Raw genomic sequence first — 19,409 nt, 5'->3', positions numbered from 1 at the left:
ACATCTCCTTTCCACTCAGGTTGTCTTCACAGCAGCCAATGAAGGCCTGCAATGCTGCAAACTTCTGCCTTTCATTCCAAAATAAAAAAACATAACAAAACAACCCTTCCTCCATCCCACCAAAACCCACCACCCTACGACTCCCCTTTAAACTGACCCCACCGTGTACGACTTTACCCTTTCACTGCTACACAAGCTGCTGAGCCACTTGATTTCAGTTGCTTGCTAAGGAGATCCTCTGATGATCTGGAGGGCTATCTATAACTGTCTCCTACCAAGCTCCTTTCTGCTAGAAGGATGTACAGCATCAGCTTTCAGTGATGTACTAAAGAAAAAGAAGGGGTGAAAATTATTATGAAAGATATGCAGTGCTTTTACTGCTTTTACATTTTACTTTAATGTCTGTCTTCCCTTGAGTGATGGTCGCTGCCTGCATCCATCTGGAAACACAATCAAGTGATGGGGGGGGGGGGATAGATTCTCACAGTATGGCCCCCCTAAGCAGCTGCAGATCCACCTAAGTCCAAACCACTGCATTTCATTGCTTTTCTTATATGCTAGCTTAAAAGCAAAGGGGAAACTGAAAACCAATGTGTAACGATGTACCCAGTGAGACAGTGCCAATATATATGTTTTACACAGCAATACAGACATTAGGATGATGAAAAATCACAGGAGAGTACGATTTAAAAAATGTCCTAAAATGTGCATTTTATTCCATATCATTATACAATGTTTACATACAGGTATACTTTTAAAACTGCTCAAAAGAAAGTGTGAAAAATAAAGTGAGGCGAATATCGATTTGTAAGTTCCACCCCCTCCCCAAGCTCCACACAAATAAAATACATTTTAAACAATCTCTTCCAAATTTGTGTTTTCTCCTGAATTTATTGAATCTTTCATTTGAACATGAAAAATACAATTGAAGGAATACTCAAGCGGAAATGTTGACCTACACTTATGTAACGAGTTGCAAGTTTACAATTTAAAACCTTCATAAGCCTTTGTTTTACTGTGTTGACCACACAGCCTTCGTTCTATTGAAATCGAAGGCACAAAGTCCAAATCCTCACAGATCAGTAAAATGCTGATAAAAATAAATTACTGTGCTCAACAAGTCCTGACTCATCGGGTATCAAATAAAAGCCCCTACAGAGCTTTTGGATCCAAATAGCACCCTTTATGCTGGATCTTTTTTGAGGATGTATCATGCTTGTTCAAAACTGTGGTTGGCACTTGAGGTGGGACGCTACCTGACAGAGCCAGGATTCTTCCAAAGACTAAGCATTCCAATCTCTGAACTCTCTACAAAGTGTAGGTAACATTTTGTTGGGAAATGGCACATTTAAACCATAATGAAATAGCTTAACCCGCATACAGCTTGCCCTTTTTGGTACTTCCCTGACCCCTGCCTGATAATTTAGCTGATGTTGTTGTGACTGTGGTGAAACTAAAATAAAGACATGTTTATGGGGCTTCACGGCAAGCAGGTGTAAAAATAATAACAATGTGGTTGCTGCTAAGAAGGTTTTCACATGTTGTTTAACTCCAGTAAAGTTTGATCCAGCATCTGATGCATATTAAGGTTTTCTTCTTTGGCATGCGCCACTTTCTCTGTTGTGGGATCAGAAAATCAAAACATGAATAGCAGTTCTTCAGAGGCACCGATTCTCAGAACATGAAGGCATGCAGTGATCATTTCTAATTAAAGGCTCGGAAGGTGAGAAATATGCATGATCATAAATACTGATACCCTCAGAGAATACGTCTAGAAAGAATTTCAAATTAAGACAACAAACAGCAGGCAATACAACTTTAGAACTGTTTGCAGGTGCATCTGCTAAGAAAATGCACTGCGAACAGATGAGATTCTTGTATGTTCTGGAAGCTCTTTGATGCAAGAATGCAGGTCAGGGAACGGAGGCGGGATTTTGTTTGTTTGCTTTTAGGTTTTTGCTTTGTTTTTAAGCAGGGCAAGAAGAAAATAATTAGTTTCTTTGGAGATCCATACTTTAAGTTCAGTGTAATTCAGAACTTCCAAAGAACAAACAAGAAATTAAAACCAATCTCCCTTCAGTCAAGTCATTTTTAATAATGTATTTCTTCTATGGCTTAAAAAAATAAAAGAAGTTAGTAGCTTTATGTTGCATGCACATTCTTATAGGACTATCGTTCAACACACTTACATGGTACAATAATAAAGCACAATGCTGTAGAACTGCATCCTACCAGATTCCAGTAACAGTGACTTCACACTAATGCAAGCATACCTTTAAACAACTGACCAGGTATTTTCAGGTGGAGCTCCCATTCCTAGCATGTTTTATTGTTTTTTTGTTTTGTTTGTTTATTCTTTTGGTCAATGGCTTTTGGTTTTGCCCAATCCATAGTTATCCAAAATCAGCGCAGTGAAGTGTCCAGATAGCAAAACAGCTGTGAGCAAACTTTGTGTTGCTTTTGGAATAGGAATCCTGAACACTCTCCTCTCCCCTCCTTTCCAGTAAACCCCTCAGGGACAAATCTGACACCATCAAAAAGGTGGGTCTCTGCACAAGAAAGGCTCTCATTTTTTGAATACTGCTCGTTAAGTCCTCTGAGTGTTTACTGGAAGTTATTACTGCACAGTCAAATTAAGAGCAAACTGCTCCTCTAATGTAGGTGTGCGTACAGATAAACAAAAGCCTCATCAGAAGGAACAGAGTACTTTTCCAAAACAAAATCAGAATTTAATCCATTAATATACCACATAATCAATGGCCTGAAAAGTCAGTTTCTATGTTTCTTGCTCATTTCTACTTTTACTGATTCATTCTCGAGGAACTTTTGGAAGAAGCAGTTTTAAAATAAGTTAACAACATAGTCACACTACAGTTTAATCCTCATTCAATGCCAGCTTTAGTTCATTAGTTAGGCGACTGTTTTGCTCAAGTTGCTGGTAGAGTTGGTCTGTACAGGCAGCAAGCAGGTTAGAAGGAAAAAAAGAGGCAGAATGAAGACAGATTAGACAGAGAAAACAGATAAGTTAATAAAGAAACTGGTCACACCACAGACAGATCAGTAACAGAAACATTTTACCTTTGTTTCTAGAATCCTAGTAATTAAATAGCCACTCCAAGGAACGGCTATTGCAGCCAGCAATGGACTGGCTACCTCTTCTCTATAGAGAACAGCTGTGCAACAAGCAAATGCGAGTAGAAGAGCTATGGCTACATTCCTAGAAGAGCCACGTCCTCCTTTAATCTCTACAAACAATGCATGGCAGATTGGTTTTATGAGTGCCAATTTTCTTTGTGAATAATTCAAGATGTGGTGGAACCTCATCTGACAGCTGGCAGAAAGCAACTGTGTCCAAACCAATCTAACTAATGGCAGGAGAGATGCTGATAGCACAAACTGCCCTTGGGTTTCATTCTCATTATACTTCTACCATGGAATTTAACAACTGAAACGTTACTTCTAGTAGCGAAATATACGGTTTTTATTGGTATAAACAAACTTCAGTATCCTCAGACTGTCAAGTGGTACCTCATTAAAAAAATCAACTCCAAAACACTCGGTGAAAATGAACAGGATGGTTCACTTTTATGGACAGAAAGAACACCCATCATAATGTTGTGACAGTGAATTTCAGTCAGCATTCTGCAGAATGAAAGCAAACTTTGAAAGGTTTTGACTATTTTTCCTCAAATTGTCTGTGTTGGTCTCCACAGTTTAGATTGAGTCTGCACTTCTAACTTCTTGATCCCAGATTATTCTGCTACAGGAAATGAGTGGTTCTTTCCCACAAGCTTCCTAGCAGCTTTCACAGAAATCCTCTTCCCCACAGCGTCTGGTCAAAGCAGCTCACAGCTACAGCACAGTGTGCACAGTGAGCTGCTCTGCAGAGCCTGCCTGCACCGAGTGACAACAACTCACTTCTTCCCACAGCCAGCTCAATGGGAGCAGGGCACAGTTCATATGACTATGCTTGGACCAGCAACACCTGAATTTCTGTCTCTCTTATGAGGATAACATTAGACACTAAGACATACATGAAAAAAAAAACAGAGACCTCATAAATAACTTAAACTCCATTTTGCTTGGCACAACGTATTTAGTTGTTATTTAAACACGACAACAGAATTTCAATCAAGAATTTGATGCTTACCTTCATCAAGAGAATCACTCTCTTGATGTATTCCAGTCTTCCAGTATTTCTCAACATCCAAAATGAGACTAAAAATCTCAGGTCAAGTGTGGAAAGCGTTTTGTGAGTGTACTGTAAGCTCTTAACTACTCACACAGCTGTGGCCAGGTCACAACTACCTTACTTGGAGGAAGAGACAAAGGCCTCTGCAAGGAGCCACCTCAGGCAGAGTGGGGTGTTTGACAACTGGCACAGATCCCCTGCAGCTCAGCCTCAGCAGAACTACCCCTGTATACCATGCAGGCCAGGCAAACAAAGTGTCAGAGCCAGCCCTGCACTTGTGTCAAAAACACTCACACACACTACTTGCTACACACAGCCAGACCTCGCTGGATGTATGAAGCAATGCACAGGCCATGTCCAATGCTGACAGGGTACTGAAATACGCTACACTGAAGAACCAGAACAGTCAACATCAGTGTAGATGGGCCAGCTATGAATCGTGTGTGCAGCTATCTGGATAAATGCACTGGATTGCCTGTTTCTAATTCTCTGTCCAGCAATCCATCACTCCTACAGTGAAGACAGCTGACTGTGTATGTTTGGTGGGAAGAGTTAAGTATTAAGAACAATCATGAGATTTCCACCTTTTTAATTATTACTAGGCTTCTACCCTGGATTTTATTTCCTTATTTCTTAAGAAAAAAGTTGAGGAAAAAACCACTACGGACACAATAAAACAAACTGGAGAACAAGAGGCTGGGCTTGCTGTAGTGTAACATACACTGGCTGAGCTGATAAATGATGGGTGATCAAATGTCTGAGCTTCCAAATCTGGAATCAGTGTTTGACACCACAGCAGATCTGCCTAATTATTACATTAATCACAAAAAGTTTCCTATTCCAATTCTGAAACATTTTTCATACATGAGAAGTCTAAGCTCAGAAATCTAAGCTAAGCACAAGAATGGAAAGCTACAGAAGTGTCCCTGCTCAACCTTAGATCACATCCTGCCACTCAGGAGAAGCATGAGGAGAAAAAAAAAGCAAGCAAACAAAATCTTTGCAGAGGAATCGAGGGGTGGAAGAGGGAAACGCTTCTTTCTGCAAAACATATTGAAGTTTTTATACTGTCCCTTTAAGTCTTAAGTTTAACCTGATGAACAAATACATTTACATGAAAGCAGAAAGTCTGAAACATCAAGCGAGGAGAAAATGTAAAGAGAAAAGTCAAGGGTTCAAGTGCTCTCTCAGGCAAGATCCCACGACCAAGTGACCCCAAGGCAGCAGTGCCTCTGCAGATGCTGGCCCAACAATAACAACTGAGAAAATTCCCACTATATTTGTCATTTTAACTGCATCATAGTTTGAGAAAGAGAGAGCACAACGGGTCAGCATTAACCCCAAATACCAAGAACGGGTATTCTCAGCCCACAGACAGCTACCGCTGCCTTTGCACTTTTAACATTAAGGCAAAAGCGTTTGGGGGGGGGGGGGAACTAAAAAAAAGCAAAACATTAACAAAAACAAAATCTCTGATGGCAAAAAAAACCCCACACAACATTTTATTTTTTTATTAATAACTAAAATAGCTATTTGAATAAATTAAAGGCAAGGGGATAGCCAAAGGAATACAGCTGGGATGTTTATTTTACATTTAGAGATGTAGAGTTTCTGTACAATAGAGCACAAAGAGCATGTTCTGAAACAGGTGCCAGAAAGATAGAGCCAAGTAAGCTAGAAGACAGGACAGGGAGCCATGAAACATCCAAAAGCTTGGAAAGATGTTTTATCCAACCCGATGAAGATGTCTTTGGAGAAGTGAAGCAAAGAAAATTATCTGCACAAAAAGAAAAAGTGAGATAAGGTAGGACATAAAAAAAAGTGCACTAAGAAGTCCAAAAGAAGCAATAACAGCACAGCAAAATCCAGCATGCCGGGATGACTGCTAGTGAAATGCCACACCATGCTGGGATTGGAATGCGATAGCAATTTCCTCATGTACCAGAGGGCTACATTTGAAAGCCTGTTTTCCATCTGCAAATATCCCAAATGAAAAAAAAATACACAACAAAACCAACAAAAACAAGTTGTAACCTCTGTTACAAAGGAGGGAAAAAACCACCCTTTGTTCAAAAAGCTATTGAGCAAATGCAGATGTGCTGGTACATAAAAAGAGTGGGAGGGGGGTAATGAAGAAATGTAGGGATTAGAAAGGAAAAAAAGAGGGAAACAGTTAAAATATGGATGCATGCAAAACACATTTAGCTCTGAGCCAAGCTGCAGTCCTGCTGAAAGCACCAGCCTTCAAAAGAAATGCTGGAACTGAACGTCACACCTCACAGGCACTTGAGAAAGCAAAATCTCTTCCTCCCCACGCCAAGTGTATAGTGCAAATGAAAGGGGTGAGCATGGGAAGGAGGATTTAGCATAGCTGACCTCTGTTCAGTTTTATGTCAATGCAGGAAAAGATGGTACATATCAGACACCACAAGGATTACTCACACTCCTAACTAATGATTGCTTTCTGTTTTTTTCCCCCACCCCCAATGTGCTGTCCCTACTAGCTGAAGCTGACATTATCACACTTCTGGCATTTAAATTCATTACTGTTGCCCTCCACAAGATACATACGAACAACCAGAACTTCAGTTGTCACCTTTCTGCCTCTAAATCACAAAGTGTCTTTACCTTCCACACTTTGTAATTTAGTGGTAGCAGTTGAAAATTCAATTGTAGTGGAATTCAATTCAAGCAGTTCAGGAAATTTAAGACAAATGCAATCTACAATTATGAACAGAGCTAATTCTAAGTCCTTCTAAAACTTATGTAAGAGCTCTGCCAGAATAAAACTGAAGGCAGAAGAACACCCTCTGAATGCGGCATGTGTTGAGATAGTAATTTCTAGCAAATTCAAAGTGATGATAAAAAAATACTTGAACAGAGGTCAACTAGAAGGATAAATGCAGAGCTACAAACAAATGGCAACCACAGGATATAAGGATCGCTGATGCACACTGATAAAACACACATGAGCTCATGGATTAGCTTACAAAATCACCATGAGTATTTACCAGGCTTGGCACGACACACACCCACGCTCTGCCACGGTAAATAAATGGTTCATGGTATTTTGTACATCTAACCTCACTACAGTAATGCATCTCCCACTACAAGGGAGTATAATTTCACAAAGCCAGAACCACACAATCAATGAGGGCAGGGAAGCAGGCACAGGCACAAGCTGTAAAGACATTTACATGGAAGTCATATCGTTGAGAGCATGGTCCAGCTCCTCACTGATGGCTTTGTACTTCAGTTTCTGAGCATAAAGCTCATCTAACGGTCCCCAAGGGAAGGCAGAGGTGCACAAGGAAATGGGAGTGCGGTCATGGGATGGAATGAGAAGGCAGTGGTGTGGGATACCATCCAAAAGCAGCAGGAAAGGGTAGGAATGCACAGAAAGAAGTGTTGAGGCAGACATGACAACAATGAAAAAACAGCATCAAAATACAAAATTAAGGAAGAATAAAAAACAAGAGCAAATAGTTTTCTGTTCATTAACTGCACTGCCGGTGGGACAAGCTGTGATCTGGATACAACAAAGCATAGGAGGGAAGCAAAAATCTGCCTCCTTGTCCTGGAAATTTGTTTCAGTGCTCATAAGAAAGGTACATGGGAACAGCAAAAACCCGTACCATGGATAGGAGAGCTGAAAACAGGGCTCTAGGAGATGCTAACTCTTTAAAGTATTTAGCTTTCTTCTCTGCTTCCCGAAACAGTGACCACACATTTTCCATGTGTTACCTAGCTATACTTCATACTCCTTACATGTAAGTCTGCCATGCCAAGTAATCAAACTGCATAAAATCCTAGACTTGATAGAGCACACTGAAGTAGGAAGCTCCATACAAACTTTGACTACCAAACTGCTCAATTATTTACCCTGGAAGGAGAAAGTGCATTCAGCTGCAGTTCTGAAAGACTTATCAAAACCTTAAAACAAACGCCATGAACGTAAATAAGGTGTCCTCCTCAATCTGTATGCAATCCATTAGCTCTACTAAAAACCAGTCACTGTTGTTCTGTCCTGCCCTTATCAGAACATAAATTAATTCAGCTTGCTACATTCTTAACTATTAGAAAACTAACAGAGCTCTTTATCAGCTTTTTAGTATCATGATACTATTTATCTCATAATTTACCCTATATATTTATATAGTTCCAAGCTGAAGCATGTAAAGCAAAAGAAGTGAAAAGTCTTGAGAACATCAAAGAAAAAGGAACAGGCGAGAGCAAAACATTTCACTAGAAACACATAAATTATCAATGTATTTGAATGGGAAATCATTTTACCTTTTTTACTTTTTAAGTAGACCCATTTATGTGATCTGGACAATTTAGGTGAGTAGGTGTTGGGTAGTGAATAAAACCATGAGAATAAAGACCTGTATCTCTTTAGTAAGTGCAGGAAACAAAGATCCATACCTTCTAGATCATCAATGCTCTTCTCCAGCTTGGTTACTGACCTCTCAGCAAATTCAGCACGGGTCTCAGCCTGAAGTTAAGATCAACACAAACAATTGTAGGAAATACACACATACTACTTACAAATAGAGGAGCAATAATTCAAAGGAGGAAAAAAAGAACGATGAAAAGACGTAGATTTAAAATAGAACAATAAGGTGATGCTCCTTTTTATGAGATATCCAATAATTAACTGTCCCCAAAGAGACATATTCATTCTTAAAGAATTCAAGTACTGTTTATATTAAAAGAATCAACACTGTACTGGAAGATCTGTTGTACATAACAGCTCTAATTTTACCTCCTTCAGTTTGTCAGTTAGAACTTTAATCTCCTCTTCATATTTGTCTTCTTTCTGCGAGTACTGTAATTAGAAAGAAAACCACTGCTATTAGACCAGGTATTCTACAAACATAAAAACACCTGTCTCCTAGTAGATCAACTGTATAAAAGGGAGTAATATGGGCCTAACAAGATTAATTCCACTTATCGCTGTGGATCCGCTGTGATCACACACAACTTATTACAAAAGCAGAATTCCCCTGAAGTTGTATTCCAACACTACACAGTGGAAAATTACATTTTTGAAGAGGAATAGTATTTTGAGAAATTAAATGTTAGCACATAAGTGCCACATTCTATAAATAATATTTAATTCTTATAGGCTACTTAATAAAAGATGTATTCAAATAATACCAACCTACGTGGAACCAGAAGGAATGCTAGGTTCTGATAACTACTCAATACATATTTGACTGTAGGTCCAAACTCTTCTACTAATGAATGGCCTTGCTGAAATGCTGAAAACTGATCAGCATATTAAAAAAAACAAACCAGAAGGCCAATCCATGGGCCAGCATAAGGAACATGTTCTCATGTAAGTCTCTAGCCTACCTTCTCAGCCTGAGCCTCCAGCGACTTCAGGTTGTTGGTCACAGTTTTCAACTCCTCTTCAAGCTCAGCACATTTGCTGTTATTTCGGAAGGAAGGCAGGAAAGGGGTGGATGGAAGATTCAGTCAAGCAAAAGAAATAGAAGAAAAAAAAAAGGGGGAAAAGATAGAGAAAAATGAAACAACTACAGAGCAAAAGAACGGCCTTAAAAGCAGCTGAATCCATCACAGACTGAAAGCAACTGTTTGTGATGCCAAATTCCATTTTAAGTGAGCATTTCAACAATGGCCAGCCGTAAGTTATTTACAGTCTTTGGTTTACACAGAAATATTTACAAAGCTTTTACAAATACGACAGTTCAGCTTCTTTTTGGCTGCACAGGAGATCAGTTTTAAAGGTAAAAAATGAATTAACAAAAAAGAGACCAAAGAAAACAACCAAAGCAAGATGCAAGGGAGTAGAGAGCATAGTGAGGATTTATTTGCTACTGAGTGAGCTAACTGGCTATGGAAGCTGAAAGACTCGGGTTGCAGTTAAACCTAAAAACTGTTTATTAGTATCAGTACCTTATCCTCTGCAGCCATTAATGCTTTCAAGGTTTGATCCATTATTCTTAACTGTTCTTCCAGCTGTCGGACTTGGCTGTTAGTGAACACATGAAATGCACAAAAGCCATTCACAAAATCAGTGTGCAGGTACAGCATGCAGTGACAAAACCCACGCGCACACACACAAACACATTTACTTTGGTGTCGACCATTTACTTCAACCATTAAAGAGCAAACATAGCCTTGAGCTGAACACACAGTGTACTGCCAATGTTTCCATGCTGTTACAGCTTCTGTCTTGTAGCACCTCACAGGCATCTCAGGGGCAATTGCACACTTACCTTTCTGATAGTTCAGCACGTTCCTCAGCCCGCTCCAGGTCACCCTCAATGATCACAAGCTTACGAGCCACCTATAGGCACAGGCAAACAATCATGGATATCATTTTATTGCAGCCAACACCATCCATCCCCTAGAACCCAAAGTGTGGGTAAAGTGCTTCAGGCCGTTCCCTGTGCCCCAAAACTGACCTCTTCATACTTGCGGTCAGCCTCTTCAGCAATGTGCTTAGCTTCTTTAAGCTGGATCTCTTGGATTTCCATCTTCTCTTCATCCTTCTGGGCTCTATTTTCAATGACCTTCATTCCTCTGAAAGACAAAAAAAACCCCAACCCAGTAAATAAAAGGTTCAGGGCTTGCCAGTTAATCCTCAGTTCTACCACTGACTGGAGTGTGACTTTCAGGCAGATGTATTACAATGAATGAAGCACATCAGAGGCACTTGATTCTTCACACCCACAATCTAACCCTGTGTATTTACACCTCAGAAGTTTAAAGGAAAAGCAGCATGACTTACAAAGAAAGAAAAGTTCATTTGTTTTAACTCTTGCCTCATGAGGTTCAGCTTTACCCAGAAGTTCAACCACTTGACTATACTTTTTTTCTTTTAAATTCAAGGAAAACTGTTCTAACAGAAAGATAAATAAATGGTCTTGCTTCTAAAGATCTAATAATGTGACTGAAGACACCTGCCTTTCTAACATTCACTGTGATATAGCACCCCCCAACTCCTGCAGGACCGACAGATACTGTGTTTATGAGAAAACAAATTCCCATGAGTTTCCACATTCCTTCTTCCTAAAGCAGTGACCTAAAGCTCTCTGTGCTCTAAACAAGCAAAATTAAACTCCTCCACTGTAAGAAGTACAGTGAATCGCCTCTTCCTTCCACACAGATTTGACCCAAATTCTCGTCAGCAAGGTAGAAATAGATATGCAGAATACTTTGGATTCTTTCCCGACAAAAAGTACTATGAAAGTTATATAAAATACTATTTGCATTAGTAGAAGACATCATTTAAATCCAACAAATCTTGAATTCCTAAATACACATGGAAATTCCAGCCTAAATCTAATGGAATTTATGTGATCTTTCTCCTTCATTCACCTTTGTGTACAAATCTTAACAACAGGAGAACCAAAGCTTCTTCCAGTGCTGGTTCATTTTCCAACCACAGTGCAATTAAGAATCACCCGACAGGATGAGTACACATCACCTCTATCAGTTGTCATTCAAATAGAGGTCTGGACTGGGTCCAACAGTTTTTCCCAGGAAGCAGTATGATATAACAAAAGCTCCAGCCAGCTCTATCTTATCTCTTTACAACTGAGACTCAGACAAGCATTTAAACCTATGTGTGCATTCTGGACATCCATATCGACAAGCTGTGACTGAAGACTGTGTGACTGAAGTCCAAAGGCAGAGTGGATTACATATGCATAGAGACATAGGAGCGGTTTAATTTATTTCCCTAACCCACACCCTAGCAATTACCACCTTCGTCATACAGGCAATCCACCTAATCGCTTTCAAGAGTAACCTCACCCACCTTTCACTCTCATCTGCAGCCTTCTCAGCCTCTTCCAGCTTCTGCAGGGCAGTGGCCAAGCGCTCCTGAGCCCGATCCAACTCTTCCTCAACCAGTTGGATGCGTCTGTTCAGGGAAGCTACTTCACTCTCAGCCTAAGCACAGAAGAACAGAAGTTAGATCATAACAAGGCACGCATGACCCTCTGCAGAGGATTACCCCATGTACCTTCCAGTACTACTGAATGGCACTTTAATGGCTTCTGTTTTCATTCACTGAAAAGTCCATAGACAGAGATGTGCATGTCTTTCTGATGCTTCTTTTCTATTAAGCTGATTAAGGAATGTGCAACTTATGTATAATTCTTCTAGGCCTGCTCTCTGTAGCACAGTTCCCTAAATATGTTATTTTATTAGCAGACACAAACCAATTACATCCTTTCTTCCTTCCTAGGAAATCAGCAGAAACTATCACAACCCCTACATATTACCTGAAATCCATTATTTATGCCTTTTGCCACGTTTAGATCACAAATACTTATGTTACCTTGGGTTCCATAAAATGAGCTCAAAGCAGGAGTGCAAAAACATACTTAGATCAGCATCTGCAATGAGACAGCTCCTACAGGGACAGCATAAGAGCATTTAGGCACCTGAACACTCATAACTTTTGTTTATAGGCAAAACACTCAGCAGCTAACAAGGTACCAGCAGAAGTTACATCTTGGAAGGGTCCTGGTAACAACAATTGCTTAAAACATTTCATCCCCAACCACGCTGCCACCCTCAGAATTCCCCCAGATCCATCTCTCCTGCACAACATCTTTGCTTATTCTTTTATATAACAACACTCACATCTCTGCCTCTTATTACAAGCTTTTACTTATAACATTTTCAAACCAACATTTCTGTAAGTTGCAGAATACCAGCCTTTTCCTGATCATTCTGTTATTAGATGTTAGTTCTTTCTGAAGAAAGCACAAAAGCCACAAAATAACTATTAATCTAAATAGTTAATGCTTCCAAGATTAATAGCTATTTTGAATCAGGACTGCAAATGATCTCGCTATGTGTGAGGATGTGCAAATCTGAATTGCCAGTGGGGGGAGGGATTAAAAAACAACAGACAAGGAAATCTATCCCACCAAAAGTAGCACCTGGATGCTTTTCCTTTCTAAAATGTCTAAGGAACTGCAGATATTTGCTCATTTTACTACTTCTGAGGTACTCAGATACAGCTGGCTACTACCAGTTGTGCCTAACACCGGTAAGAACAACTTAGGCACTATAAAACAACCTCAGTGAGAGCAGTATCACTGCTACTGGAGCTGCTAGCAGTAACACCAGCATCTGGGAAGCAAATAAATGTATTTGAACATTAATGGGTAGTAGGAGCGAGCACACTGAGCCAGGAGTGGAGGAGACAACCTTCTTACACTTCCATTTCAGCCTGCACATTAAATCTTCTCCTAGCTGTGTAATCAAGCAGTGGCATTCCAAACCTGCAGCTTTCAGGCTTTGAACAGAAAGAATTTGAACCTTTAGAGAAACAAAGCAGCCAGGGTGGTGGTGGAAATCTATGTCCTTTCATTAACGTTACCCTTGGGAAATCTGTAATAGTACGAGTTAATTATTATCATGTCAAGACTTCTCATCACGATAAGCACACAGAATACGCTTAGAAACACTGGGTGACTAAAGTTCGAGTTCTTACTTCCTGCTCCACCACCAGTAATGTGCTGTGGGTTTCACCAACCAACCTTATATGGCCCCACTCACCCTTCCGTGCAGCAGGACTTCTTCCTTATATGGCAAGGAAGGAAAGAACCCCAGTGACATTAGGGGCACTCCCATAGCAAATATAACCTCCTGCGTTTTTGACACAGCACTCAGACACCACATATTTTTACCATGAGCGATGACATGGGTATGTTACAATTTCGCATTAATTACTACTGCTGTAAGAAAGACTGTTTTCCAGCTAATCATACAGTCGAAGAAGGACAACCATATTAGAAAGATGCAGTCACAGCCCAGTGAGACACAGCCACAGACTTTTAGTAGAGGCAACGGCTGCCGCTCGCAGACCCCGAACCTTTCCCCATCTGGTTTAACAACCACAAGTAGTGAACTGTGATATGCTTTGGCCGCAGTTTCAGCTTTTGCACTGTTTGCATATCTGTTCCTTGCACAGGAAGAAATAAAATTTAAAAAAAAACCCACCAAGAGCAGCAGGAGGTCACATGCTGTACACGTACAGCCCTGCACTAAGGGAAGGGTCAGGTTCACACCTCAGCTTGCTCGCCCCATGTTCTCACAGCCTCCCTCAGTCATGCAGAAATACAGCTGTGACAGTAAAAAAAATACCAGTGCAAGGCTGGCAGTAGCAAAGAAGCACAGCTCTGTATGTGCCCATGAATTCGTTTTTCTGCATTTGTTCACTGAAGGGCTGATCCTCTCCAAACAAAAACTGTGCCACACAAACACACTGCAGGATTCCATACAATCCACATAAACCTGCTGCAGGCAACTGACTGACACTACCCTTTAGGATGCTAAGCCTCACCCCACAGCCAGGCTCTCACGTCAGAACTTCACAGGCAAGTGGGGAGTCAGCCCTCCAGCACTGCGCCTGCTGCGTCCAGGTGTCACCAGCACATCCCATGGCAGGGACACGGGAACTAACCTAGTTTAGAACTATGTATGTTGCTGAAGGCGTTCTTCACTCACAGAAAGTAGTTTAGAAAACAAATCCAGCAGTCTTTAAGACAGAAACCCTTACAAGTTAATCATGAAATCACAGAATTGTAGGGGCTGGAAGGAACCTCTGTGGATCTCCCAGTCCAACCCTCCGCCAAAGCAGGCTCCCGACAGCAGGCTGCCCAGGAAAGCATCCAGGCAGGTTTTGAATATCTCCAGAGGAGACTCCCCACCTCTCTGGGCTGTTCCAGTGTCACCCTCACAGTAAAGAAGTTTTTCCTTATGTTCGTATGGAACTTCCTGTGCTGCAGTTCCTGCCCACTGCCTTGTCCTGTTGCTGGGTACCACCAAAGAGCCCAGCCCAGCCACTTGACTCGCACCCAACAGATACTCCTAAGTACTGATCAGATCTCCCTTCAACCTTTTCTCTGGGCTGAACAGCCCCAGGTCTCTCAGCCTTTCCCCACAGTGCAGAAGCTCCGAGCCCCCATCACCTTCATAGCCCTACGCTGGACTCTCTCCAGCAGTTCTCTGCCTGTAGGGACCCACTTTCCAGCTGTGCCCCATGATGTGATGTGATGTGACCTCTCAAACAACAACAAAAAGGGTACGTGCGCTTCCTTGTGGGTCTGCTTCACTGCTGCAGGAGAGAGGAGTCACACACGGTGCTCCTTTGGTCAAGCAGCTCTGAATGCTCACCAACACCAGACACTGCTTTTATAAGCTCGCTGCCCAGAACACGAATAACAAATCAGTTATTTGGCATGAGTTTCCTGCAGACTCTGTAGATACGCTCACAAAGAGCACTCTACCTAAAGAAAGAAAAAACAAAGCTACAGCCGCCACCAATGCCCAAGGTCAGCGGCGAGGCAAACAACTGCACTATCAGCTTTGTGCTGCATCGGGCACCTACATCCACACCCACACCCACATCCACATGCAGATCCAGACCCACATCCACAGCAATCTGTGCTGCCTACACCTGCCCAGAGCTGCACACACCGCTGCCCCGCAGCCCGGCCCTGGCCCCTCGTGCTGAGCCGTGCCCGCAGGTACCGCGGTGCCGGGGATCTGCCGCCCGCGGCCCTGATCCGCCCGTGGCCCTACCTCCTCCCGCAGGGCCCGCTCCTGGTCCACCTCCCGCTGCAGCCTGCCCGCCCGCTCCTCCGCGGCGTCCGCCTGCTCCTGCAAGCTGCGGATCTTCCTCCTCACGGCCTCCAGCGAGCTCATCGCCGCCATGCCCGCGCCGTCCGATCGGCTCCGACCCGCTCCGTGCCTCGACACCGGCCTGCGCCGCCTCCCTCCCTCCGCCCCAGCCCCGGAAGTCCTCCGCGCCGCGGCCGCGCACCGGGGCGGGGCTGGCGGCACCGAGCGGGAGGGGAGCGGCGCTGGGAGGCGGCGGGGAACCGCGCTGCTCCGCGCCGGGTGGGGCGGGCGCCGGGCGAGGCCGGGGCCGGCGGGGAGAGGACGGGCCGCCAGGTGGGCGCGGAGCGGTAGCGCCCTCTGGCGGCGGCCCCGCTCCCGGCTGTAGCCCTGCACCGCCCCGGCTGAGCGGGCACAGCGATGCCGCCTGGGCGAGTTCCCGGGGCACGGGGAGGGGGGATGCGGCCCCGCCAGGTGCGGGGCTGAACCCGGGCCCGGAGGCCGTGCCCGGCGCTGAGTCAGCCCGTGCTGCTCCCTCATCCCGTGTAAGGCCGCTCCGCCTCGCAGCGGCACCCCCTGCCCTGCTCTGCCCTTGTTCTGGGGCTCGGAACTATCCAAACGAGTCGAGCAAACCCCGGGTCACTGCGGTGCCCCAAGACACCCCGCATGGCCCCAAAGCATCCTGACACTCCGCACACACAACAAGCACAGCGTTCTCCCAAGCCGGGCTCTCCGCCCGAGGGTGGCTGCACCGAGCACCGTCCCAACGAGCTCCCAGACGCTGCTCTCCAGCAAAGGGAAACAGCGCTGGGATTGGTCGGGGGGGATCGTGCTTTTCAGGCAGGGAATCTGGTAGCACTGCTCTCGCCTTCATCCTCGGCGATTCCCAAATAGTCTGCATACTTTTCCTTATAAGGAATATCTCCCCTGGATCTCTATGCGGTTCCTTTGAACGAGTCCAATAAGCGCCCTGCTAGGAAGTGCCTCTCCTCCGCACAGCCTCGCTCAGAACAGAGACATCTGATCCACATTACACACAGAACCCCTCTCTCATCCCTACGTGCGCTTATTATTGAGGTCTCTGTCAAAACTACACAACTGAATTGCTTTGCTCTATGGTTTGCTCTTTTTAAAAGTAAAGTAAAGATAAAGGCATGTTGTCTTTGATGCCAAGTTGGCTTCAGCAATGTTTCCCTTTCTAGAAGTATCCTTCCTCCGCTTTGCTCTGACTGTGACAACTCCTTTTGGCTTTGAGGCCAATTCTGAAAGCTGTGCTATAGGAAAAGGTCGGTCATGGCTTTGGAAGCGCTGCGGTTTCACTGTGTCCTGTAATTCGGACCCGAGATGTATTTGGAGAGAACTGGGCTGGACTGTAGGAGCCACACTGCTCCGGGCCTTATCTGCAGGAACAGGAAACTCGCATCGCTCCATGAGTGTAATACATTAATAAGACGCACGTCAGGGGCGGACAGGTGGGTGGGCTGAGGCCTGGGAGGGACACGAGCTCTTGCACTATTACCATATAAAGTGCTGAGCTATATATATCCCCCAGCCTGCTCCCAAGATCCCTGTCCTCTGAACTGCAAACCCAGCAAGTATCATCTTCCAGTTTTCTCTCATGCAAGACTGAACTTTTCCTTGAGATGTGAAATCATCCCTGTTTTCTCCAGGAATAAGACCTAGGAGAAGGGACTTCATCTGCAGGATGAGTGAATGAGCCCAACTAGCTTCTGGTAGTGGAACTAATGCATGTATGTCCACAACTCTCCTGTAGAAATAACCAGCAGCCCTTATACCTCCTGCATCTGTGGGACCTACAGGACATCCCGGCTGCCCCTCTCCCAGAGCTAGTTGCTGTCAGCTCTCTGATTCTGTCTCATCAACTATCACAGCACTACCATTCCAACCCAAGCTATTTTTCCCATCGTCTGGATTGACAATCCACAGCAAATGGAACAACAGCAAGTACACACAAAAAGCACGTGTTGAGTGAGCAGAAACCCAATCAATGTCTCGGACAATGTGCAAATCTCATGCAAGGAGGCAGTGCTGTGTTGCCCACCTCCCTGCCCAGGAGGTGCCAGGAGCCTGAGCCAAGCACGCCCAGTGAGCGCTGCCTGGTGGGAGTCCTGGCTGTCCTGTGCAGTGGAGATGCCTGTTCCTTGTATGAAGGGGGTGGTGGGACAGGGGTAACTTACATCTGTGGCCTTTTTGTCAGCCAGTTCCAACTTTTCCTGTGCATCTTTAAGGGACTCGGAGTATTTGTCCAGCTCATCCTCAGTGCCCTTCAGCTTCTTTTGCAGAGCCACCAGCTCGTCCTCCAGCTGTGACACGGGTGGAAGGTGGTGGAGAGGGGAGGGCAGGCAGGAAAAGGTGCAGCAGGCAATGTGACCGTGCAAAGGGAGAAGTGCGAGTGCAGAAGAGACAGAACAGACGGACAGAGAGAGAGAGAGAGAAAGAAGGAGAGACAGTTAGATTCTCTGTGCTTACAGTAAGGGCACGATACCTTGGCAGCATTCTCCTCTGCGGAGAGGAGGCTGTCCTCAGACTTGTGCAGCTCTTCCAGCACTTGGTCCCTCGAATCCTCCGTCACGCGCAATTGCTTTTCCAATTGCACAATGTCATCCTCTAGCTAGGTGCACAAGAGGAAATACAATGCACAGATACATTTCTCCCTGGGCTCTGAAAAGGGGGAAGGTCATCTTTAAATCTCTCTCCTTTCCTCTGGCCTTCTCCAGGATCTCCAAGAAACACAACCACCATGTCTCCGACCCCCAAACTAATAAAACCCCATGTGTGCTGGGGTGGATGGGGGGTGGCTTGGAGCAGGCCAGGAAAATGGGACACATCTGGAAAGAAGGGGAGCAGCTAGAACTGGACAAGTCTGCTGGACAGTGCTGTGGGTGGGGAGCACAAACCTTAAAGTCCTTTGTCAAATCACAGCATGTCTGTCAAATCACAGCATGTCTGTCCAGCGCTAACAGCTGCTCGAGGCAGTCCCCCCCAGCCATGCCCCCGTGACAAAGACACGGAGGCCACGCAGCTGTCCCAGGACCCCCACCCAGTAGGATGGGGCAGGGACACGTCTCTTGCCTGGCCCCGGGAGCCTCCAGCCACAGGGCATCAGAATGAAACTCTTTAGGGGAGTTTCAGTAGTTCAATCGGTTCTTCGGGCAATGGAGGGGGAGGTGGGGAAGAATACAGTAAGGTACGTTAAAAAAAAAAACCAGGGGGTTAGAGAAAGAGATCGCCTGGGAAGACATGTGCCCTGGCACCAGTCACACCCGGGCTCGGTGCAGACCTGCTTGCTCCTCTCCTCCGCTGCCTTCTTGTCCGCTTCGGCTTGCTCGGCTCTGTCCAAGGCATTCTCCTTGTCCAGTTTCAGCATCTGCATCTTTTTCTTGATGGCATCCATGGCGGCGGTGGGTTAGGGCGCGTCCCCGTGCAAAGTACAGCCGAAATCAGAGCAGGGAAAGCGGCGGGAGAGCCCCGAGACGAATCCGAGCCGCGGCCCCGAGGAGCGCTGGGGCCGACGAGTGCGGGACGGGCGCCGGTGGAGTGCGGGAGGCGGGCGGGGAGAGCCTCACTGATATGGCCTTTCCCA

At 44.6% G+C, this 19,409-nt stretch overlaps 1 protein-coding gene across 1 annotated transcript; it reads right to left on the bottom strand.

Annotated features, from left to right (window-relative positions):
- Positions 1-685: 685 nt before the first annotated feature.
- Positions 686-19,367, bottom strand: TPM1 (tropomyosin 1). The gene is given in 10 exon segments (XM_085515817.1): positions 686-1,617; positions 8,618-8,687; positions 8,958-9,020; positions 9,551-9,626; positions 10,438-10,508; positions 10,627-10,744; positions 11,985-12,118; positions 18,004-18,236; positions 18,239-18,437; positions 19,107-19,367. Coding segments are annotated over 10 exon segments (1,161 nt in total). The 5' UTR covers positions 19,221-19,367; the 3' UTR covers positions 686-1,534.
- Positions 19,368-19,409: the final 42 nt, after the last annotated feature.

Source organism: Coturnix japonica, chromosome 14 (assembly GCF_054131305.1).
Source record: "Coturnix japonica strain WE chromosome 14, WE-NBRP24, whole genome shotgun sequence".
Taxonomy (NCBI): Eukaryota; Metazoa; Chordata; class Aves; order Galliformes; family Phasianidae; genus Coturnix; species Coturnix japonica.
The sequence above is the reverse complement of the archived record's forward strand: the minus strand, read 5'-3'. Positions and strand labels throughout refer to the sequence as shown.